The sequence below is a fragment of the Pelodiscus sinensis genome, chromosome 2, assembly GCF_052426305.1.
Source record: "Pelodiscus sinensis isolate ZL-2025 chromosome 2, ASM5242630v1, whole genome shotgun sequence".
Lineage (NCBI taxonomy): Eukaryota > Metazoa > Chordata > Testudines > Trionychidae > Pelodiscus > Pelodiscus sinensis.
In genome coordinates this window covers 252,869,914-252,893,842 of record NC_143053.1, presented here as the reverse complement: position 1 = coordinate 252,893,842, position 23,929 = coordinate 252,869,914, and the positions used below count along the sequence as shown (strand labels likewise).

At 44.6% G+C, this 23,929-nt stretch overlaps 1 protein-coding gene across 5 annotated transcripts in view; it reads right to left on the bottom strand.

Annotated features, from left to right (window-relative positions):
* The window catches only part of ADCYAP1R1 (ADCYAP receptor type I), a 218,050-nt gene that overhangs the window by 35,092 nt on the left and 159,029 nt on the right, over nucleotides 1–23,929 (bottom strand). For all 5 annotated transcript variants that reach the window (XM_006120585.5, XM_006120587.5, XM_006120590.4 and 2 more), the window contains 3 exons: nucleotides 21,184–21,244; nucleotides 17,282–17,351; nucleotides 13,734–13,825 (listed from right to left, as the gene is read on the bottom strand). In XM_006120585.5, coding sequence (XP_006120647.1) covers nucleotides 13,734–13,825; nucleotides 17,282–17,351; nucleotides 21,184–21,244 — 223 coding nt within the window. The remainder of the gene's footprint in view (nucleotides 1–13,733; nucleotides 13,826–17,281; nucleotides 17,352–21,183; nucleotides 21,245–23,929) is intronic.

Here is a 23,929-nt window from a genome sequence, read left to right as displayed (position 1 = left end):
GCTGTATGGCTTGGAGCAGGAAGACAAGATATCAGATGGTCACCAGCACCCTGTTAGGGCCCAAAAGCCTCTGGTTCTGCTCAAAGCCTTGGGGCTCTTTTTTTTTCTTTGTTCAACAACTTTGGTCTCCCCCACTTTTTATTTCTGAACAGAATTTCCCCCCAATTTTTTTTGGGGGGGGAGGGAGAGGTTGTTCAGTATTTTTGGTTAAACCATCTGGCAACCCTATATTAAAATAATGTAAGTGTAACCCACACACTTATTGGGTGAGGTGCACTCAAGCATGATATGTAAAGAAGGATGGAGGAGTGGTTAGGGAGGAAACCAACCCAAGGTCATACGGCAGATAACTGAAATTGAAATTATCTGCTATAACAGACTCCCTGTGTGACCTTGAGCAAGACTCTTAAATCTTGCAATTCCTTGCGTGCCAAATGGGGTATAGGTCAAAGGAATGTTGTGGAGATAAATGCATTATACATTGTAAGGCTTCAGACACTATAGTAATGGGTCTCAAAGGGATAACCATGTTAGTCTGTAACTTTATACAATGAGTAGTCCTGTGGCACCTTAGGGTACGTCTACACTACATGCCTCTGTCGGCAGAGGCATGTAGATTTGTTTGTTCAGCAAAGGTAAATGAAGCCGCGATTTAAATGATCGCGGCTTCATTTACATTTACATGACTGCCGCGCTGAGCTGACAAACAGCTGATTAGCTGTTTGTCGGCTTGCCGCTAGTCTGGACGTTCCCCCTGTCGACATCAAAGCCCTTTGTCGGCAGCCCCGGTAAACCTCATTCCATGAGGAATAACGGGGCTGCCGACAAAGGGCTTTGATGTCGACAGGAGGAACGTCCAGACTAGCGCGCGAGCCGACAAACAGCTGATCAGCTGTTTGTCAGCTCAGCGCGGCAGCCATGTAAATGTAAATGAAGCCGCGATCATTTAAATCGCGGCTTCATTTGCCTTTGCTGATCTGTCTAATCTACATGCCTCTGCCGACAGAGGCATGTAGTCTAGACACAGCCTTAGAGACTAACTAAAAGAGCATGAGCTTTCATGGGTAAAACCCACTTCATCAGATGAGCTGGAGTGGAAGCATCCAAGTACCATACACAGATAGCTCCACGGTAGGCAGGAGCCTTACGGGTCTTTCTGTAGATAGTTTTTGAGAAGGAAGGTTCACCTTAATTACATTCTTGTGTGGTATATATAAGTTTCATTACATCAACTTTCCACAGTGTTTAATGCTATATAAAGCAGATACGACTCAAATTAAAAACAAGGCTAGAAGACGGGAATTTGTCCTGGGGAATGTAAACAAAAAGTACATTGTTTGTGAAAGAGGCCATTTACCCTTGCACACACAGGCAATTTTATAAGATTTAGTCTTAAATAAAACTTTCAAACCATTTTCAACATATTTATTCACTCTTCTAGAAATGAGAACTAAGACCCCATTACGTCATGTTCATTGTTTCCATAATGTTCTAGTGTTGTGAGTGAGGTATAAATATTTGTTTAAGAGACCTCTGCATTCTTGGTGTTAATGAGAATTCCACCCACCGATTTTATATTGTCTTGGGGATAAGCAATTAAAGAGCTATGTGAATGGAAAGACCACTCAGCAAAGAAGCTACAGTTTCCTGTCAAAAGTTCCTGTTAGAAGCTTCTGTTGGAAATAACTGTCCTTGCTAATGTGAGTGCTTGCAGCAAGAAAAAGCAAGTAGCAAAATGAGTAATTGAATTTCCAGTGGCTTTGTCGGTAAAGTGCAGAGGAGCGTTGTTTACCAAAATATGTGATTTAGGACATTGATTCTGCTAACTTAAGCCCTTTAGATTGGACCGTATGTAAAATCATACCTACCTATGGTATATGCCATGTTTCTCCTTTCTTTCCAGCAAGATGCTGATTGGAGGAATGACGTAGACCTGAATTAGCTAGATAGTTGTGTGGGTTTTTATTTTCTTTGAGTTTTCAACAGGCATGATACAAAATTAGGATGAAGAGGTGGTTAAAAAAAAAGCAAAAGGAGAAATGAACAAAAAATGATACTACTCATCCATGCGCCAAAAATATAAAAAGTGTCAATCAAATGTGCTTTAGCCCTTTGTGATGCGCAAAGCAAAAGTTTCATAGAAATGCTTGTGCTATTTTAGTATTATGGCTACAATCCAGCATACGAGTGATTTATGCATCTTCTGTTTTTTAACCTATTTTACTGATATAATTACATTTAATTTCATATACAAACAAACCTCACATCAATAGTAACTTTGGGCATGCATACAGTGAAGTGAATCTTACTTAGACACCTCGATGTAGTTATTTCTGCCCGATAGGGCCTTTTATTGGCTTTTTTGCTAACTCCATAGAATCACAGAATCATAGAATCATAGGACTGGAAGGGACCTCGAGAGGTCATCGAGTCCAGCCCCCCGCCCTCAAGGCAGGACCAAGCTTCGTCTACACCATCCCTGACAGATGTCTATCTAACCTGTTCTTAAATATCTCCAATTCTGTGTTCAGTTACACCACGGCAACTGAGTGCAGAATCTGGCCCACTATCTTCACCATATTACTTTAGTTTGCCATGCGATGGATAAAAACTTCCTCTTGTTAAGCATTTTTTTTTTTGGGCTTCCTGGTCCACAGCTGATTCATGAAAAAATATATGGACGACAAAGGCACCAACTGATCAGCCATGGACCGTGCCAGTCAAAGCAGGGTTTGAAATAGTAAATATTTATCTCTAGTCCATAAAAGGAGAATTAAAAGAAATGGTCAGAATTTAGATGCCCATTTATGGCCTGGTGCATGGCTTTCAATATACAGTGTTACACTGTGCCTGCATAAGTCATCTGTTGGAGCTCTACCTGGGAGCACTGGATATAAAGGCCTAAGTGGCTATTACCTGAAATATATGACCAGCTTTTTTAGGTTGGAGCCAATTGGAGACAATTATTTTACATAGTTCAGCCACTAGAAGGGAATATCAACGCACACTGGGTTCTTGTGTGCTACATGGGCAGTTATACCAAAAAAAAAAAAAAGATCAATAATACTATGAATGTTAATACACAATCGACACTTCACCCTTTGAGAATGTTTTTTATCTGAGGATTACAACACTCCCACCAGGATAAATCCTGGTTTAATTTATATCAGTGTCAACTCAGAACAACCCTAGTGAAGTCTGAGGAACTACTGAGCATGGACACCAGAATAACAGAAAATGGAATGTGCCTTTGATTGCTATTGCCTGCTTGTAGGAGGTAAGGATAATTACCGGGAGAAAATATGGTCTAATAAACTAGCAAAACAAAGAGAGAACTCAGAAAAAAAAAAGAATTCTGAAATTTTAAAGGGCATTGACAATGAACCTGTAATCTCCCCTCAGCACGCACCCCCAATGATTGGGCTATTTTTTCCCATGAATCCAGCTGTCACTCAAGTAAAATGGAAAGAAAATGTGGGGTGTTAAACATCCTTAAAATAAAGACTGAGTCATTGTTCTGTCACGGGCCTGTCACATTTAGAGCAACTCAATCTAAAATGGAATGAGCGGCATGCAGGTAACATTGAGCCCAAACCAAATGGAAGATCACAAACAGCACAAGGCTGGTAATGCACGGGTGGATGTACAAATGGATAAAATTGGAGCTATCACACTCGCTAAAGCATTTAATTAATCGTTAGAAATAAAATGAAGAACACTGGGAATTAGCGCAATGTTTCTAAATTTTCTTTTCAACTTGAAAACACAGGTAATTACTTATCCTGGTCATTGGGAAGGTTATTTAGAGTGAATGTCTAATTCTGAGGCTAATGAACACCACTCTTATTTGCAGTGCTGAATATATTTTAATGTGCGTGAATCAAGTCCCACAGTCATAGTGGCTACACTACATTCACTTTCGGGTCACTATAGGTCAACGCTCTCTAAACTGGCACTCCCAGGTCTGGCAACATTCATGGTCCAGGAGACCACAGATGTTCCAGAACCAAAGTGTCCTGGGGGAGGGCTGGCAGCTAGGAGCTGTGAAGGCTGGCAGAGCAGCGGGCTGCAGGTAGCAAGCTGCCAAAGGGGCTGGGAGCCTGGTGTGTGGTAGCGGGGTTGCTCAGGCAGGGCTGGGAAGCCTAGTGGGGCCAGCAGGGCAGTTGGTGGCGATAGGAGAGCTGGCTCGGAGGCAAATGCTGGTGGGAGCAGTGGCTGGGGTGCCAGAAATGACCTTCCCTGGTCCAACGAAATCCCTCTTCCAGGACCGGTCAGGTCTTGAGGGTGCTGGACAAAGGAGGTCCAACCTGTAGTACTGCAATGTCTCTATAATGCACCATGCAGCTAACAAAGAGGCCCTTGGGGAAGGATAGCTCAGTGGTTTGAGTATTGGCCTGCAGTGGGCGCTGTCTGGTGTTCTCTGCTCAGTATCCCCATCCAGTTCCCTCGTTTTAACCCTTTGACCCTCACACCCGTTCCTGTTTTTCCATTATTTGTCCCCAGTAATTAGTTGGTTTTTCCGGGTTCTGTGGACCCTCCCCACAGGCTGGGGGGAGGTCCTTTAGATGTGGGTGGGCTAACATCCACCAACCTCCTGGAAACCAAATAGTTGAGTATTGGTCTGCTAAACCCAGGGTTGTGAGTTCAATCCTTGTGGAGGCCATTTAGGGATTTGGGGCAAAAATTTGTCAGGGATGTATTTGGTCCTGCTGGGAAGGTAGGGGACTGGACTTGATGACCTTTCAAGGTCCCTTCCAGTTCTAGGAGATAGGCAATCTCCATTAATTTATTTTAATTTTATAGGTCAATCATAGGTGAATGCATTATGACATCATTTTATCGTGAAATGGTTGGACTGTGACCAGACATGTGACTTTCTGGCATGTTCGTAAAACTAGTTAATATGATGTAAGAACCATACTGGTACCTATTCACTGATGACTGATATGCAGGGACTGGACCCTGCATTCTGGGTGCACTCTCAGCTTCCATTTACTTCAGGGGGGTGCCCGAGGAATAAAGAATTGGCCACCCCGTATTCAGATGTGCTCAGCAGAGGAAATGAAATGAACGTGCTGTGAAATGTTTCTAGGAGGTGTCTGGGAAACCACAGGCTACGTCTACATTGGCCCCTATTACGGAATAGGGATGCAAATGTAGAACTTTGGAAGAGGCAAATGCGCGGGGGATTTAAATATCCCCCGCGGCATTTGCCTCTTCCAAAGTTCTACATTAGCATGCCTATTTCGTAATAGGCGGCCAGTGTAGACACAGCCACAATGTTTAGAGCACCATGGAAAAGAATCATGACAGCAGAGACTTGGGCCCACTTCGCACAGGCAGCCCAAGGTCCCAAAGGGGAAATTAGATCCCCTAATCCCTGAGTCAAGAAAGCACTTAAGCACGTGCTGAAGTGTTAGCAGAATTGGATCCACAGGTCTAGAGCAGGGGCATGGTGAGCAGACCGTGGTACCTGGGTGGGCCCCAATTTGGAGGGCGGAGGTAGGAGCCACGGCAGCCACATTTCCCCCACCAGCTCCTTAGGGAAGTTGTTTTCAATCTATGAGTTGTGACCCAGTAATGAGTCATGGAATGTCGGGCACGGTGTCTCGTTGCTGCAGGGGGATCAGGTGACCAGTGGGATGCTAAGGCAGCTACCTGACAGTCCTGGCACTGCAGACTGTGCTGCGACATGGAAGCAGCCGGCAGAAGGTCTGGCTCCTGAGACCAGGGAGTCAGGGGAGAGCACACAGGGCTCCGCCCACTGCTCCTGCCCCAAGCACTAGCTCCGCACTCCCATTGGCCAGGAACCTACTGCTGGCTGCTTCTGGGGTGCAGCGTGGTCTGTGGTGCTAGGAGAGGTAGGAAACTGCCTTAGCACCACCGCTGCACCGCTGGCTGGGAACCGCTTAAGGTAAACCCCTCCTGCCCCAGCCCTGACCCCCCCAAAGTCAGAGCCCCTTCCTACACTCCAAAGCTCTCATCCTCAGCCCCACCCTGGAGCCCAGACTCAAGTCAAATTATGCTGGGTTGAAGCATTAACAATTTTCTTCAACTGGGTCATAAGAAAAAAAGTTTGAAAAACCACTGGCTTAGGGGGCGATGGATGCTTTGGCCAGGGGCCCTGGAAAAATGGTGGTGGGGGGCTTAAAAAACAAGCATGCTCACCTGCCCAGTGTTCCCGTTGGGGAATGGGGTTGGGGCATGAGGACTTGCCCCCCTCCCCCCTGGCTAGCACTCCAGCTGGGGAACAGAGTCAGGACATGGGGGCTCGTCCTCCTCCAATGCTCCAGCTGGGGAGTGGGGGGCAGGGGCGTGCAAGCCCCATGCTCCAATTCTGCTCCCCAGCAAGAGCACTGGCTGGCGGTGCAGGGCATGTCCCTGACCAGCACCGAGGCAGGAGCACTGGAAGGCCCACACCCTGACCCCAGCCAGCAGGAGCGCTGGGTGGACAGAGCAAGGCAAGCCCCGATCCCCAACCAGGGCTGGAGTGCCGGGAAGGTGGAGTGGGGGGCAGAAGCAGAGCTGGAAGTCGGTGGGAGGGTGGGCCTGGTTGATAAGTGGGTGGCCACCTCAGGGCCACCTGTGGCTTTTCCCCAGTCTAGAGTCACAAAGAAAGTTTGGCGTGGTGTTACTGAGCACCACTGTCTGTCACTTTTAGGTGCCTAAAAAGTCACGGGCATTCACAGACCCTGGGATAGACATAGAACAAATGGGGCTGCAGACTGGGCTGCAGAAATCCAGCATGCTAGATGGCTCCTTGCCTAAGCTAGCCACCTGATGCATGCCTAGTCTGCATGGTAAAGCTGGGTCTGTGCGACCCAGGCTCATGGACTCAGAGTTACCCAGTGCAGGCTGGAGCATCCGCACTGTGCTGTCCAGTTGCTGTCCAAAGGTCTCACAGCTGTGCTAACAAGCACGCTCACCTGCCCAGTGTTCCCGTTGGGGAATGGGGTTGGGACATGAGGACTTGCCCCCCTCCCCCTGCCTAGCACTCCAGCTGGGGAACAGAGTCAGGACAAGGGCGCTCGTCCTCCTCCAATGCTCCAGCTGGGGAGTGGGGGGCAGGGGCTTGCAAGCCCCATGCTCCCTGCAGACCTTCTGCCATGGGTCTGTGGAGCGAGCTGCGGCCACACTGCAAAACGGCAGAGCTTGGGCCTGAGTCACAGCAGTACTTGGGCTCTGATCGTTCCCCCCAGCAGGGTCCTAGGATCCTGATCCCGGGTGGTGGATGATCCAAGTGGACAGAAGGGGGAGGTGTGTGTGTGTGTTCAAACCTCTGTCAGGGCGTAAGCATAGCATGCAGGGTAGGTGTACACTGGGAGGTGACAAGTCGGCCCACTTTTGGGGTTAGGTCCAGGCAGCAGTGAGGCACCTCTCTCTACTTGTGATTCTCAGCTGCAAGTGTTGCTCCGAGGTAAGGCACTGTGACAGAATAAGAATTTGCTGCAATATCTTTATGGAGCCTCTGTGTGCCTCAGTTTCCCCCCGACATTTTGCATGGCTACCCACTAGAGGGGGAAATGAGTAAGTTTGCTCTCAGAGTGCATAGCAGAGTGCGCCCCCTAGCTTCCTCACCATGAAGGGTCATTCAAAAATGGCTAACGCCAACCCCACATCAGTGGAAAATCCAAGACAACAATGCAGAATCCTGTCACCGATGCCTAGCAACCAAGAACTGCGAGGGAGATGGGGTTTCCCCAGTTCTGAGCAGGGAAGCTGGGCAAAGACTCAGCTTGTGAGTAAAGGACTAGAAGGAATGAGGTGTGGCAGGGGAAATAAAGGGTTGGCTTCTAGAAAGCACCTGGGAACTGACTATAGGAGACAGATTGAGAGAGTGAGGGAGGCAGAGCCTAAACTTGGGGTTCATTACAGCTTGGCCAGCCAGCATGGACTATGCTTTAATCTTCATTTCTCTATGGTAACCAAAGGAATTTCTTGTTCTGGGGGCCAGGTGACCAGTAAAGGGTTACATTGCTTTGAAATAAGGTGCCTTATTCACTGTATTCATGCCCTGAGAGCAATGTGCCTTCGAGTGACCCAGTTCAAGCCTCCCTCAGAAATGTGTCATGGCTGGATTCACTGCAGGTAGCCTTGGAGGGAGACAGGGATCTCTGGTGTGGACGGGCCAGGCTTGAAGGCCAGGAATTTTGCCCTGGTAGAATTTTGTGGGTCCTTAGAGTCACTCCCAGGAGACGGCTTACCGGCTGGAGCATAGAGCGGACCCTTATAACTTTTAGCCCAGCACGTTTCTGGGACGTGGTTTCAAGTTTCCCTTCCACCTCAGGGGGACACAGGCATCTGTCATCTCAGGTGAGTGGCCCAGTCACTGGCCTATAGGATATTCTGAGGTGGAGCTCCCTCAGCCTCTCTTTTGATAGCTGTTTCATTGGGGATAACTAATGAAAGAATCACTGGCCCAAAGAGAGAGTGTGCAAAAGTATGTGAATGACTCTGTAGCCTGGTAGCTGGTGGAATCATCCAGAACAAAGACATCCAGGATCCTGTGCCAATTACTTTCAGCGATTACTTCTCCACTGTGCAACAGCTTCTACAGTTGAGACTAAGGCAGCCATGAATCAAAATACCTCCCCAGGGCATCCAACTGGGAGGGGGCAAATGCCAGTTGAAACCCTTCTCCAAGCAATGCAGTGAGGGGACTTGAATGGTAGGTCTCTAGCATCCTAAATGAGTGCTCTAACTCTGGTAGTAAAGTTATAAGGGAGGTTCTTGTGCTCCCCCCATCACCACCATTTTGAAGTCTTCTGTAGGCACCCTTACCGAATTGGGCCCCACAGGCAAAGTAAGCAAAGGAACTATTGTTCCCAGTTCATGAATCAGCCTGGGGCTTAGGTATCTAGATAACTGGCACAAGGCTGCAACATGCATGCTCAGAGGCAGCAACATAGGCACCTAAGGAATATCTATTGCAAAAATGTGGGTGCTGAGTGATTTTAGGCATCGACAGGCAGCAGCTGAATGGGGTGGCTTAGAACCCCAGCAGAGCCTGAATTTTGGATTGAGGCACCTACATCCTTTTGTCAGTTTATCCCACAGTGTCTATGAAGCAGGATTTTCAAACAAATTCAAAAGCAAATTTGTGAGCTGGTTGATAAAATTACCTTTGTGTGCCATGGCACAATATAGATAATAGGAAAAGAAAATGTCCTCTCTAAGGCTATGTCTATACTGCATATTTATTTTGAAATAAGCTATCCTGGAATCGCTATTCTGAAATAGCTTATTTCAAAATAGCACGTCTACACTGCAGGGAAACCTCAAAATTAGTCCGAGGCAGGATTCCCTAATGTAGACATGCTATTTTGATTTAGAGCCCCAAAAGGTACTGGGAAGGAATAACTTAGAATAGCCCTGATGAGGGGCTATTTTGAAATATCAGAAGTGGAGCATCTACATTGCCCCTATTCCAAAATAACTATTTCGAATAGGTGTTATTCTTTGTAGAATGAGGTTTACAGAAGTCGGAATAAGTCTCCCGTTATTTCAAAATTATTTCGAAATAATGCTATTGCTGTGTAGATGCTCACATAGTTATTTCGGAATAACAGCCATTATTCTGAAATAACTTTGCTGGGTAGATGCACCCTAAGCCAGTAATCAGCTTTTTAGAATTCTTGGCTACGTTTACACTGGCATGATTTTCCGGAAATGCTTTTAACAGAAATGTTTTCCGTTAAAAGCATTTTCGGAAAAGCGCGTCTAGATTGGCAGGACGCTTTTCCGCAAAAGCACGTTTTGCGGAAAAGCGTCCGTGGCCAATCTAGACGCGCTTTTCCGCAAAAAAGCCCCGATCGCCATTTTCGCGATTGGGGCTTTTTTGCGGAAAACAAATCTCTGCTGTCTACACTGGCCCTTTTGCACAAAAGTTTTTCAGAAAAAGACTTTTGCCCAAACGGGAGCAGCATAGTATTTCCGCAAAAGCACTGACAATCTTACATGAGATCGTCAGTGCTTTTGCGGAAATTCAAGCGGCCAGTGTAGACAGCTGCTTTTCCAGAAAAAGTGGCCAGTCTAGACACAGCCCTTGAGTTACAGACAAGTTTACCTATGCGGAAAGGGTGTATGTGTTCCATATATGCAGATAGCATATCATATTTCATGGTGTGGACTTTAATACATAAGGAACCATGTACATATTAGTTTACATACGGTCATATACTGTAACATCAAGTAAGTCCAACATATACAATTATTCTAACATATGGATATAAAGCTACATTTTTTTGTCCCATATGGGTGAAAAGAGTATTTGCCTTTTCAAAAAAAGATATGCATGCTCTTTAATATGGGAGTGTGTGAATAAATGTAAACGTAAGTACTTATGACATTTCTTTCTTTCTCTTTTTCTCTGCCCGTGTGTGTGAGAACATATTCACAGTAGTCTTTTTAAGGTAATGCAGAAGCTAAATCATATTTGCTTTATTCACATGAGCAAGAGCAGTAACATAAGTAGTTCCACGGAAGTTAATGAGGCAAATTCTGTCCGTAGATATGCTTGTAAAACTCCAGTTTATTAATGCATGATTTAAGAAAACACTTGATCAGGTGCTTAACTTTAAGCATGTGCTTATATCCCATTGAAGTCAATGGGACTCAGCCACATGTTTAACTCCTTTGCTGATCACATTAACCTGTACTTAAGTGTTTTGCTGAACTTGGTCTTGAGAACTGAGCTGATCCAAACTGAGCTGTCTGAGTGGGAATTTTGATGGCTTGTCTCATTTTTATAATACAGGATGAAATTCTGGCCCCACTACAGTCTACACCAAAACTCCTATTGAGATCAATGGGGCAGGATTTCACCCAAAATGGTTCTCTCAACTAGTATTCCAAAATCTGAACATTTCTTTTTTTCTTCCACGAGACTCGTATCTGTGCATTCACAGCTGGGATACAGAACAAGCATCCGTGTGTCTTTCATTCTCATTTAGCCAGGCGGAACTGAAGTCCACCATGCACTTTTTAAAAAGTTACATTAGAACAAAAAGATAAAACCCAAACAAATTGCTTTAAGCGTGTTTATTGATAGGAGGCGTGTTCAAAGCTACTGCAGACTTGGCTGGAAGTGTTTCATTTTTCGTCTAGTGAAAGGAATAAGCATACTAAGGATGTGTTAGTCTGAGAAAAGAGAATGGGGCAAGTGGATACTCATTACGGACTCTAGGTTAAACTCCATGGAAGTTTCAATATGGTGGCATAATCATGCATTCCTCTGATGAAACAGATTTTTACACATTGTGGCTATGTCTAGACTGGTATGATTTTCCGGAAATACTTTTAACGGAAAAGTTTTCCGTTAAATGCATTTTCGGAACAGAGCATCTAGATTGGCATGGATCCTTTTCTGAAAGAAAGCCCCGATTGCCATTTTCGCGATTGGGGCTTTTTTGAGGAAAACAAATCTCAGCTGTCTACACTAGCCGTTTTGCCCAAAAAGGGACTTTTGCCCAAACGGGAGCAGCATAGTATTTCTGCAAAAAGCACTGATTTCTTACAGTAGGAAGTAAGTGCTTTTGCAGAAATTCAAGAGGCCAGTGTAGACAGCTGGAAAGTTTTTCCGGAAAAGCATCTGATTTTTCAGAAAAACTGGCCAGTCTTGACACAGCCTATGTGTGCATATATACTACATCTTCCTGTGTGTATCTATGCATATATTCTTCTACACTTCTATACTTCACAGATTTTCTGTTTGGATAAACAACACTCCACTTCATAACATGCATACATGAAGTATATATATATATACATGTCCATTTATAAAGTTGCAAACAAATATGAAAAAAATAATGGCAGCGAATGAAACAGAAAATATGATGTTTACTTTTTTTGGTTGCCAACTATACACATAGGAAAAATAGAAGTGAAACCCAGTCACCATGTTGACTAAAGATGTCAAGGGTGCTTCATAAGCCTATTCTAATCATTTGAATTTATGGCATGCTTTGCCTCATATGTAATAGATGTGCAGCAAACATGTACTTAGCTATTCACAGGAAGAAATGGCTCTGCACATCTAGATTGACATTTAAGATGTCGTGGGGATTTCCTGCAAGGGATTACATGGAAAGTCTTCATGCACTGGGATGGGCAAACCATGTGGGGATGATGGCTAACCTAGCCACTACTATCTCTTCTGAGTTGTAAGTGTGAGCAGTGTAAATCTGTATCAATTATTTAAAGCATTCTTTAGGTCTGTGGGTATAAAGCTTACAACTTGAGTGAAAAACCTTAATTAAATGGATGCTCTATTTAGGGAAGGCCTAAAGGAGAAAGTCATCTCTAGAAATGCCACCATTTCATGCAACTCCTCCCTCCCCGCCCCAGAAAAACAAATACTAGAGGAAAGGATAGGTGAAAAATATTGTTCTTCATCAAGAAATCAATGCAATTCACACAATGAACTATGGGTTTTTGTAGTGACCAGACCTGAAATGCTTTCTCAGACAAATCTTGATTTTGCAGTGTTTTCTCATGAGACATAAGTCTCCATATCAAAGAATACAAACAGAATTTATTCAGGGTATGGGACAGAGCCAAAGAACCTGAAGTGTTGTCTATCTTCTAAATTAGTTTAAATACAACCACTATACAGGCTCTGTCTTTGCTCTGTCCGGGATTTAAGAGCAACAAAATGAGCTGCTTACTACACTATAGATCTTGATGAGATTTTTGCATAAATAAGGGCTTTTTGGTTGGACTGTGCAAATGTGTTGCAGTTGTAGCTATCAAAAGGGGCAATAGAGGGCATTAGAGAGAAATTTTAAACATAATCCTACATGCTAAGAAATCTCCTGCAACCTGTTACATTTTATTCTCTGGTGAACATTGCATTTTTGCAATGGATTTTTCCATGCTAAGCAGGAAAACCAGACTAATAATAATGATGGTTTTAGTTTGCACAAAATGCTGTGTCTTTTGGAAGGTGCAGGGGAAACCTGCTTAATCCTTAAGTAGGAAACCCAGAGAAGTATCAAATATGCTGCTTATTTTTTTTTCTTTCAACATTCCATGAATATCTAAAAGAAAAACAACAATTATTCTAATGGGAGACACAAACTGGACATGCGGATTTATGACCAAATCAATGTTGATGATGACTCTAGGAGGAGGAGGAAGTGGGAGCTAATGGATAGGTTTATAATTTGGACAAAAATATAAAAGGGCAAAATGAAAGCAAGCCTCGATTTGAAATCTCACATGGAAACTTCTAAGATTCATTGGGAGCTTTGAAGCAATTTAGAGAGCAAAAATGAATGTTGAGTGGAATGGATTCAAAAATTGCTTTCTGGAAATGGGAGCAAATGTCACTTCCCAGGAATTCTATGACTTAGAATCGGATAAAATCCACTAAAGTTAACAGAATGACTCTTACTGAATTCAGGGCACTCTGAATCAGGTCCTTGGAACATATGAAGCACAGCAACTGTCCCATGGATACAGCTCTACTCAAAGCCTGAACTGTATGTCCAAACAACTGGTCTGTGCATAATCCAGTTTTGAAATATATTTAGAATTCTTTTCTAAGAGCTTTCAAAAAAGCTCAATGGTGGCACTAAAACAGTATTTTAGTGGCCTTTGCATTAAGACAAAAAAATCAATAGATTCTATGACAAAGCCAAACAAATCAATTGAGTTCTATTGAGGGTGTTTTTCCTATGTGTATATTAGAGATTGGAATTAATTACTGCTCCTTTGACAGCTGTTGTACTTACAAGTAAATGCTGGATTCGTTGCCCCCAATATCAGGTGACTGGAGTTTCTGCACAAGGATAACGATGATGCCAATGAAAAGAACAAAATTGATCTGGGAAGAGAAGGAGGAAACAGACCTGAAAAGCAATCCGGGCATAGGGGGAGAATGCTACTAGCACTGTCATATTTCTGCTAATATGACAGGGGCAGTCTGCTTCGCTGGCCCCATTGCCTCTCTCCTCCAAAACCTGCGGAGCTGAAACTGCAGAACTTCTGTGGAGAGGGCACCTTGCAGGCTCATGAGTGGTAGTGGGGTAGTATGCCGGGAAGGCAGTCTTCCCACTTTCACAACTGCCGTAAGGTGTTGTGGGCACAGACTCCCTAGCATGCCTGAGCATGCTTTTACCAGCAACCATCGATGGGAGGCTTAAGTCAACTTTATCAGCATTTGTCATTCTCAAACACTGCAATGGAAACAGACCTTGAATGCCTGTGCTTGGCTGGCCAAAACTCCGTCCTGAGCACCTTCCAATCCCATTGACAATGCACTCAGCAACCGTCAGAATCAGGCTGTGCATGAAGGAAGAGCTGATTGGTTCTCTTGGCCATGGTCTACACGAGGACTATGTCTAGACTGGCATGATTTTCCACAAATGCTTTTAATGGAAAAGTTTTCCGTTAAAAGCATTTTTGGAACAGAGTGTCTAGATTGGCACGGACACTTTTCCGCAAAAGCACTTTTTGCGGAAAAGCGTCCGTGGCCATTCTAGACGCGCTTTTCCGCAAAAAAGCCCCGACCGCCCTTTTCGCGATCGGGGCTTTTTTGCGCAAAACAAATCTCAGCTGTCTACACTGGCCCTTTTACGCAAAAGTTTTGCGCAAAACGGACTTTTGCCCGAACGGGAGCAGAACAGTATTTCTGCAAAAAACACTGATTTCTTACAGTAGGAAGTCAGTGCTTTTGCGGAAATTCAAGAGGCCAGTGTACACAGCTGGCAAGTTTTTCTGGAAAAGCGGATGATTTTCCAGAAAAACTGGCTAGTCTAGACACAGCCGAGGGCTTTATTTCAAAATAACCCCGCTTAGGTCGAATTTACAAGCAGAACGTCCATACGACCAAGCCCGTTATTTCAAAATCGGGGGCCGCTGAGTAGCATTATTTTATTCCTCAAGGAAGAGCGCTAATTTTGTAATAGTTATTTCAAAATAGTGGTAGCGTGGACGTTCCGGTGCCGCTATTTTGAAATAACTACTCCCCGGAGTAATTCGAACTAATTACTCCCCAGTGCTTCCTAGGGCTTTAAGTATAGGTAGCTCATTCACATTAACAGAGTCTGCCTCAGACTAATTACAAAGTTTCCCCGTAGTGAGGACACACTATTTTAATGTTAAATTTGAAAAACAACAAATGGTCTAGTAGCACCTTAGGCTATGTCCAGACTCAGGGTTTTTTTCGAAAAAAGTAGCCTTTTTTCGAAAAAACTTCCCCTGCGTCCAGACTCAAGCCGCGTTCTTTCGAAATTAATTCGAAAGAACGCGGCTTTTCTTTCGATGGCGGTAAACCTCAATTTACGAGGAAGAACGCCTTCTTTCGAAAGTTCCTCTTTCGAAAGAAGGAGTTCTTCAATGTAAATAGGGCTTCTTCGAAAGAGAGCATCTAGACTCACTGGATGCTTTCTTTCGAAAAAGCAAGCCGCTTTTTCGAAATTTCTCCGTGCAGTCTAGACGCTCTCTTTCGAAAGAGGCTCTTTCGAAAGATGCTTTCGAAAGAGCCTCTTTCGAAAGAAGCCTGCAGTCTAGACATAGCCTTATAGACTAACAAAACATGTAGATGGTATCATGAGCTTTCATGGGCACAACCCACTTGTTATTTCAGGAGTTATTAAATTGACTTTTGTTACTTTGAAATAGTTTCCTAGTGTAGACCAGGCTTTACTGAGCTAGGGTAATGCATGTGGTTTTTCTCTATTGCTCTTGGAGCCATGAGGTCAGATTCAGCTCTCAGATCCAAGCAAGTGGAAGTGTGTGAGTGGGGGGGGGGGGGACCTCTTGGTAGACTGTCCATCAAATGGAGCAGGTGTGGTGGTATAAAACAGTTGCAACCTCTTCTTCAGAAGGACAGACAGAAAGAGGGTTTGCAAGCAGTACTGGCTAGTGAGGGGCTAGCTGTGGCAGCTGGGAGATGCCCCAAATGAACACTAGAATGGGAGAAAAAAATCCCATTTCTGTGTCTGTGAAAAAAATTGAATTTTTTGATTAAAAAAGCCTCACAAGTAAACTCAAACATGGCCACCAGGCTCTAAAATTCTTTTTTTTTTTCAGAAAAAAATCAAATATTTTGTTCCTACAGATACATTTTTATGTTCATGCTAATGATTTCTTATTAAAAATATAGTAAAAAAATTGCAACCAGCTTCAGTACAACGCCTTAGCAGCATCCACTAACGCAGCCCCAGACATCATTTTGCAATTTCCCTTCACTGAAAACCCCAAGGGAGAGGGGTGGAAGTTCTGTCACCTGCGTATCCTCTAGGGCAGGGGTGGGAAATATTTTTGAAGGGGAGGGTCACTTCAACATTTTGGTAAGTGGCCAAGGAGGTTCACACTTTTCTTTGGAGGGAGTATAGGGTCTGGGATGGAGGATGGGTGCAGAAGGGAGCTCAGAGTAGGGGATGGGAGTGCAGAAGAGGGTGTGGGGTCTGAGAGAGAGAGTTTAGGTAAAGGAGTGGATTGTGATCTCGTGCTGGGGAGTAGAATACAGGGTCCGGGCAGGGATATGGATGCAGGAGAGGATTCTGGCCTGTGGAAGGAATGTAAGAGAGAGTGCAGGGTCTGGGAGGGAGTTGTGACCTGGCAGAGAGGGGGAAAGGGATGCAGAGAGTTTGGGTGGTGCCCTGGGGCAGGAAGGGGTAGTGCCCTAGGGCAGGGAATTCAGGGAAGGGTCGGAGTGGGTGTGCCAGAAGCAAATTCTGGCCACGTGGCACTTAGCTAGGCAGTTCCCAGTCAGCAGCCCTGCAGGGAACTGAGGCAGGTTCTCTGACTGCCACAGCCCCTGGCTGCTCAGAATGGCTGGCTATTCCCTCCATGTAGCTCTCCTGTACTCAACCCAATAGAACTTGTGTTTGAGTAAAGCATGTCTTCCAAAAATTCATCCAGCAGACAGAGAATCCACCACTTCCCTCCGTAGTTTGTTCCATTCATTAATCACTTGAAGAAGAGATTTGCATGACTTGCTATTAAGAGCCAGAGAGCGGCTCTGCATGCTAGTGGAGTCCAGGAATCTGGGAGCAGTCAGGCCCACCAACAGGGAGGGCAAAGCGGGCTGTTGCCCTGGAACCTGGCAATTCTAAAAGTCCAGAGGTCAGGCTAACTGAGGCCCCGCCCTTTCCATGAGCAGGGAGCTGGGGCCCCTCCACTTTGCCCAGGGACCCGGAAATCCCGTCAGCTCCAATGGGAGCAGTAATACCTGGATATTTTCCAACCTGGCCACCTGCAGAGCAATTGGTTTTACCTCAGTTTTAGCTCACATGGACAGCCCGAAGAGCTCTCTCTCCCGTATGGGACTTACCATTATTGATCCAACCACGGGCCCCTTGATGACCCACCACAGGGCGGTGTTATCATTCATGTCCCAGCAACTAAAATAATTAAATAAGAAAGGGGCATTCAGGGGAAGAAAGAGGGAAAGATAAAGACACCACGGGGCACTGCAGTAAACTGATCTTTTCTTCTCCTGGAACTTTGCCACAAGAGGGAAAGGGAAGGGCTAGTGACTACAGCACAAGACTTGGACTCAAGAAAGAAGGGTGCCCACTCCTGTCTCTGAGACTGACTTCCCTAACTCCTATTGAAATCAATCCAAGTTAGGTGAGAACTTTCTGGGTGTCTGGCTGGTGAGTCTTGCCCACATGCTCAGGGTTTAGCTGATCGCCATATTTGGAGTCAGGAAGGAATTTTCCTCTGGGGTAGATTGGCAGAGGCTCTGGAGGTTTTTTGCCTTCTTCTGTAGCATGGGGTACAGATCACAGCTGGAGGATTCTCTGCATCTTGGGGTCTTCAAAGTATTTGAAGGCTTCAATATCTGAGATATAGGTGAGAGGATTATTCTGGGAGGGGGTGGGTGAGATTCTGTGGCCTGCACTGTGCAGGGGGTCAGACTGGATGATCATGGTGGTCCCTTCTGACCTTGAAGTCTGTGAGGTGCCCTCCCCTGCTAGGCACTGCCAAAAGTCCTGCTAGCCACCTAGCTCCCTCTTTAGGCACCTTTGAAAATCTAGCCCTAAGTGCCTATGTGCAAATGGGGATCTCAGCACATAACTAGCTTAAAAGGGTGTTTTGAAGTTGACTGTACAGAAGAGCAAAGTTTCATTTTAAAAGGTTCAGACTGAGTTTTGGGCAAAGGGTTAGGTCCCTTTTTACTCACTCCTTAACATCCTCTGTAGCAGTCTATCATTACAGTAAAAGGCCTTTCTGCCCATTGTTCTGCATTCTGCCTTCATATGCACAAATGACTCCTATGAAACGGCATGAGCACTCCATGCAAATACTCATGTGAAGGCTAACTAGGTCATCCAATTGTTTGGGATTTTGGGCCTTGGACGGGTTTCCAGAATTGGGAAAATAGTGCAAATGTTTTTCTTTTGTACATGCCTACATATCTTTTGTACGGGACCTTCCCTCCCATTCCCATCCTCACCCTGCACAGCTTTCGGTCTACATTTCTAATTTATAACAAACCAAACATGGTTACTCATTGAGGTTTATTTTCCTAACACCATCAGACATCACAAAATGCTTTGCACTTAAAGTTGTGAGCTAAACCCAATGCAGCAATGGGCAAATTCTTGCCTGCAGGCCAAATACAGTCCACCAGGGTTAGCTCCTGGAAGACCACCACCACTATATTTACCTGAGCCTCTGCAGATATGGGTGAATGCAGCTCCCATTTGCTGCGGATCACTTTTCTGGGCCAATGGGAGCTGGGGGAAGTGCTGTCCCAGTCCGCGCTGTTTCCTGTAGCTCCCATTGGCTGGGAACGGCAATCTGCAGCCAATAGGAGCTGCAATTGCCAGTATTTGTGGAGGTGCAGGTAAATATGGCAGTGGCGGGCCAACAGAGGCTAACTCTGGTGAACTGCCACCGTCTTATTGCCCACCTCTGCCGTAACCATTGGAATAACAACTGCAAAAACTGGTGCGAGTGATGTATTGTCAGATGCTAACCAACAGTAAAAAGGAAATATTATTATTATAAAAGTTTATTTTTTACTTTTTACACATTTCAAATGCCTGCCTACAAACTCTGCAAGGAAAAGTAGAAACCTATCAATTAAAACCTGTGGTCTTTTTGTTGGGTGAAGGTGTGTGGGGATAGAGGAAATGTTTATAAGCCAAATCCCATCTTCTGGGTGCTTGTTGCAAAACACAGGCCCAATACAGTGATGCACAGATCTGCAATTTCTCCATCAGTCCTGGTAGAGAGACCCGGCCATTAGGTCACTGGGCATGACTCCTGCACTGTCCGATGAACCGGACTGCCCATGGCCTGGTTTCTAACAAAGCAATTACAACGGCCAACTGCGGGTTTCCCAAAACCAACCCATGAGCCTTCCACTGGATAGAAGGAGTGGAATCAGCAGCCATTTTCCCCTTTTGTATGAGTCACATTGGAATATGAAAAACAAGGAGGAAACAGGAAGGCATGTAAATATCGACTGAGAGACTGCACTCCCCAGACGGGTTGTGTTCCAGGTCTAAGTGGCTTACTGCTGTGGAGACCAGAACCACATGACTTCTGCAGGGGGGGAAGGCCCCTTCCCATTTTAAGATGCCAAATTCTAATCTCTGGTGTGACACCGTTCCCATCAGTGTATTATGCAGGATTGACAGACCATCTAATCCTAGAGGCCCAATTCCCTTCTCACTCATCCTGGGGTGAATCAGGAGTTGAAGTCTTTATAGTTCAGCTCTTTCCCTATCTGTCTGCGGATTCCCCAGCTTGTAGTTTCTTAAGTGTTTTCAGACTCACACTGGCTCTTCCTCCCTCCCCGAAGAAACCTCGTTGATCTTTCATAAAAGAAAATAGCCTCTGACAGACTCAGCAAGACTCCATCTAAATGTGCTTCCTCTTAATCAACTTTTAAGACAGAAGGCAGCAAAGACGTTCCCCGGAGATATTTACTCCCTCAAAGCAAGGGCCATCTGGGCTGCTAAAAGAAATTAATGCATTTAGGACCAGTTCTTTAATTATCATAATGACACAACAGGGGTCTGTGGCTTGTTTGGCCTGGAAATAGGTGATTTCATTGGTCTTCACCTCAAAACAGAACATAAATGGTCCATGGAGAGAGGTTTTTATGTGTAGCGGGTCACTGAAACACTAAGGCTACGTCTACACTGGCCCCAAATTCCGGAAAAGCGATGCAAATCAGGAAAGTCAGCATAGGGAAATCCGCAGGGGATTTAAATATCCCCCGCGGATTTAAATAAACATGTCCGCCGCTTTTTTTCCGGCTTGGGGAAAAGCCGGAAAAAAAGCGTCTAGACTGGCGCGATCCTCCGGAATAAAGCCCTTTTCCGGAGGATCTCTTATTCCTACCTCAGGTGAAAAGGGCTTTATTCCGGAGGATCGCGCCAGTCTAGACGCTTTTATTCCGGCTTTTCCCCAAGCCGGAAAAAAAGCGGCGGACATGTTTATTTAAATCCGCGGGGGATATTTAAATCCCCCGCGGATTTCCCTATGCTGACTTACCTGATTTGCATCGCTTTTCCGGAATTTGGGGCCAGTGTAGACGTAGCCAGAGGCTTTGTCTACACTACACAGCTGTTAGCAACGTGGCTGCCGACACAGCCGTGCTGCTGAAAGTCGGGTAGTGTAAACACAGTTTGCCGGCACTTTTACTGACCAAAAAATTCTACCCCCTATAAGCAGCATCTGCTTTGTTGGAAGACTGCTCCTGCCAACAAAGCGCTGTTTACACTAGTACTTGCCGAGGCAAAGCTTTTGTTGTTCAGGGGAGGGTGGATGTAAGCACCTGTGAACAACAAAAGTTTTGCCGCTCAATTGTCAGCTTAGACAAAGCCTAAGAAGAGGATTTGAGAGAGGTGGGCTTGACCCAGAACATCACATCAAAACATCTCCAGTCTCTGGTGAACTGGGATCTAATATTCAGGGATTCACCCCCAATTCTCATTGATTCCAAAGGGCAGTAACTTGGAATATTTTATCATGTCTACTGCTGTGCCTATAAGGGTATTTAGGGTCCATTCTGAGGCGCAGAGTGGTTTAGTCTAAGCAAATTTCCCAAAGTCACACAATAAGTTAGTGGCAGAGCTGGGAATAGAAGCCAGGCTCCTGAAGCCCATTTCCCTGTTCTAGTCTCCAGACCTCTTCTCTTCTGTACTTCACTTAACAGTGAGTTGAAATGTGAAAATAAGGTCATTGGAGAGTTTCTCACCCAATGGTACCTACCCAGTGTCATCAAAGTGAAGTCTCAGCACAGCCCAGACAGTGACACAAATTGTCGGGGTGCCTACAAAAGATAAGATGGAGAAATCATTAATTGCTTATTGTTATTTATAGCTCCTCTTTGCACATAACACACCAGTTCCAGTTGACACACAGTCATCTTCCCCTGTGATTTTATGTTTTAGTGATGGAGAAACAAACAAAACGGTGCCAGGAATGACCCCAAACTCTACAATAGGATTGTTTTGGAAAAGCATTAAGTAGTCCTGAGTCTGTCTCAGGATATGCTTTTTTTTTTTGGATGTTCACTAAATATTAATGACAAATACTGGTGTTTGATGGGATCATATTTATTAACATTTACCTGTACTGATATTCAGCTGAGATGGGGTTGCACTATGGACTGGTTCTTTAACTAGCTAGATTGACAGTCCCTTGGTCGGCATGTCTATACATTGTCTTATTATTTAATCCTCTATTCAGATGCACTAACAGACACAGGCCAAGCTCCTTCCATCAGATCTTTGGGGGTGCAGCTTGTCTAGACTGTGGGCTTCTTTTGGATGAAGCTTTTCCGGAAGATATCTTCCGAAAAAACTTCTTCTAAAAGAGAGTGTCTACACAGCAAAAGCACATCGAAAAAGTGATCCGCTTTTTCCAAAGATAGCATCCACACTGAATGGACACTATCTTGTATTTAAGCTGTGATTACAAGTGGCCGGAGTGGCCACCAGACACCTGTGCTTTTTCCTTTTTCCTCTTCTTGTGAAAGAACTCTCTCTTCCCCGTCCACACATGCCTTTTTCCGAAAGAGCTCTTTTGGAAAAAGGCTTCTTCCTTGTGTCACAGAGCAGGTCCTTTTGATCTTGGCCTCGTGCATATTGTCCAAAGCTGCCATAATAAAACCACTCACAGCGAAGGTAGGCCGCTAAGGCATTCTGATTCAAAGCATAACTTGTAAGCGCAAGATGCAGTTTCAGTAAATGGAATTTGGCCTTGCAGGCATCAAAGAACAGGCAGAAGCAGGGAGTGAGCATAAAGAGATAAGACGCAGCTGCAGAAACTTAATTTAGCTGGCCCAAGGAATAGGAGGCAAACTGTTAACATATATATCACTTTGACCAGAATAGCCTCATTTAGCTGTCCCTGGGAACAGAAAAACTGAACTGTCTCACACATCAGTCCAGTAAAAAATAACTTATCTTACTGGCACCAAAACAGAAAAATAAAACATAGACATTTGGCCAGGTGCTGCACAAATCATACAAAGCAACTACGTCATACTGTCCCATTGTAAGAGCAATTTAGCCTATCAGGTTAGTTCAAATCCTAATATGGTATCAGATATCTGGTTATGGTATAAAGACCCTCTACCCCTTTGTTCGAGGAAGTTCCGTGTATTGAGGGCACGTGTCTTTTTGCCTGGCTGAAGGATTGATCACCCTGAGGCTGCCTCCCCGCCCTTTGAGTCAAAGATAGGGGCGCGCGAGTTCTGAGCATGCTCCGAGTTCTTGTGTGTCTTTAAGCTGTTATCATTGCTGGATTTGTAAGTATTGCTTAAAACATATTAATCATTAGTTTAGTTAATAGTTGAATTGTGTTAATTACACAGTGTAATTTTGTAGAGTGTAAATGAATCATATTAATCGCACTGTATAGATTGTGTAATTCTGTGTTGTGTAGTAGTGTTATATTTTTAGGCCAGGTGCAAGTGATAGAAGTAAAAACCCAGGAGTTGTCAAGTTATAACAGTAGATCAATGACTAACTCCACCAGCTGTCCAAAAATAACACTAGAAGGATTGACTGTGGGCGGAGTTTTTATTATTATTATTTTGGCTTTGTTTTTTGTACTTTTTGTTTGTCTGTTGCGCTGCCTTACGCGAATTAGAGACAGTGATTTGGTATAGTTGAATTGTAATCAAAGAAGTTTGTAATTAATTAAGTATAGATAAGTTTAGGTTTTTCCATCCTGTATAAGCATTAGGTAATTGCTTGTTTTCAAAATCATTTGAAAGTTATTTGGTTTTGATAAAAGAATCATTGCATTTAATAAAAATCATTTGTTTTACCATCATCCAGTAGTTTTCACTGGGTAATCAGCTTTACTCTTTGGGGCCCCCACCACATCTCCGAACCAAGTTGCAACACTTCTAGAAAGAGGTTTACCAATGTTGAAAAAACCCCTCTTGTCTTTCGATTTTTTTTTAGAAAGAATGCGATTGCAGTGTGGACATAAGTGACGTTTTTTCGGGAAAAAGGCTGTTTTTCCAAAAAAACTGTAGTGTAGGCATACTCTTAGATCAGATGAGAGGCAGCGTCACTGAGTAAGCTTAGACTCTGGCTTGGGACTCAAAGACCAAAGCTCTATGCCTGGCTTTCTCAGTTCATCTTTCTGTGCCTCTGTTTCCCCTTCCACTGTGTAGAGTGTATGATTGTCATGTCAGGAGCTGCCTCGCATGCGTGTGTATGGCACTTAGCACAGTGGGGTCCTCAACCCTCTTGGGGCCTGTGGGCACTAAAAGAAGACAACAAGCAGAAGAAGAAGAGCTGCACACGTTGTCAAGTTTCTTTGGGTTTTTTAAATTACTCTCAGAGGTTATTTCTATTCAGGATCAGTTTTGAAGGTAACGGTTGTCATGCAAAATGTAACACTGGGCCTACCCTTGAAACCTGAGACCAGCAGTTACAATCAACAGTTTCTCTTGTGTCTGGTATCTTGGAGTCTTAGCCAACATTTCAACGACAGA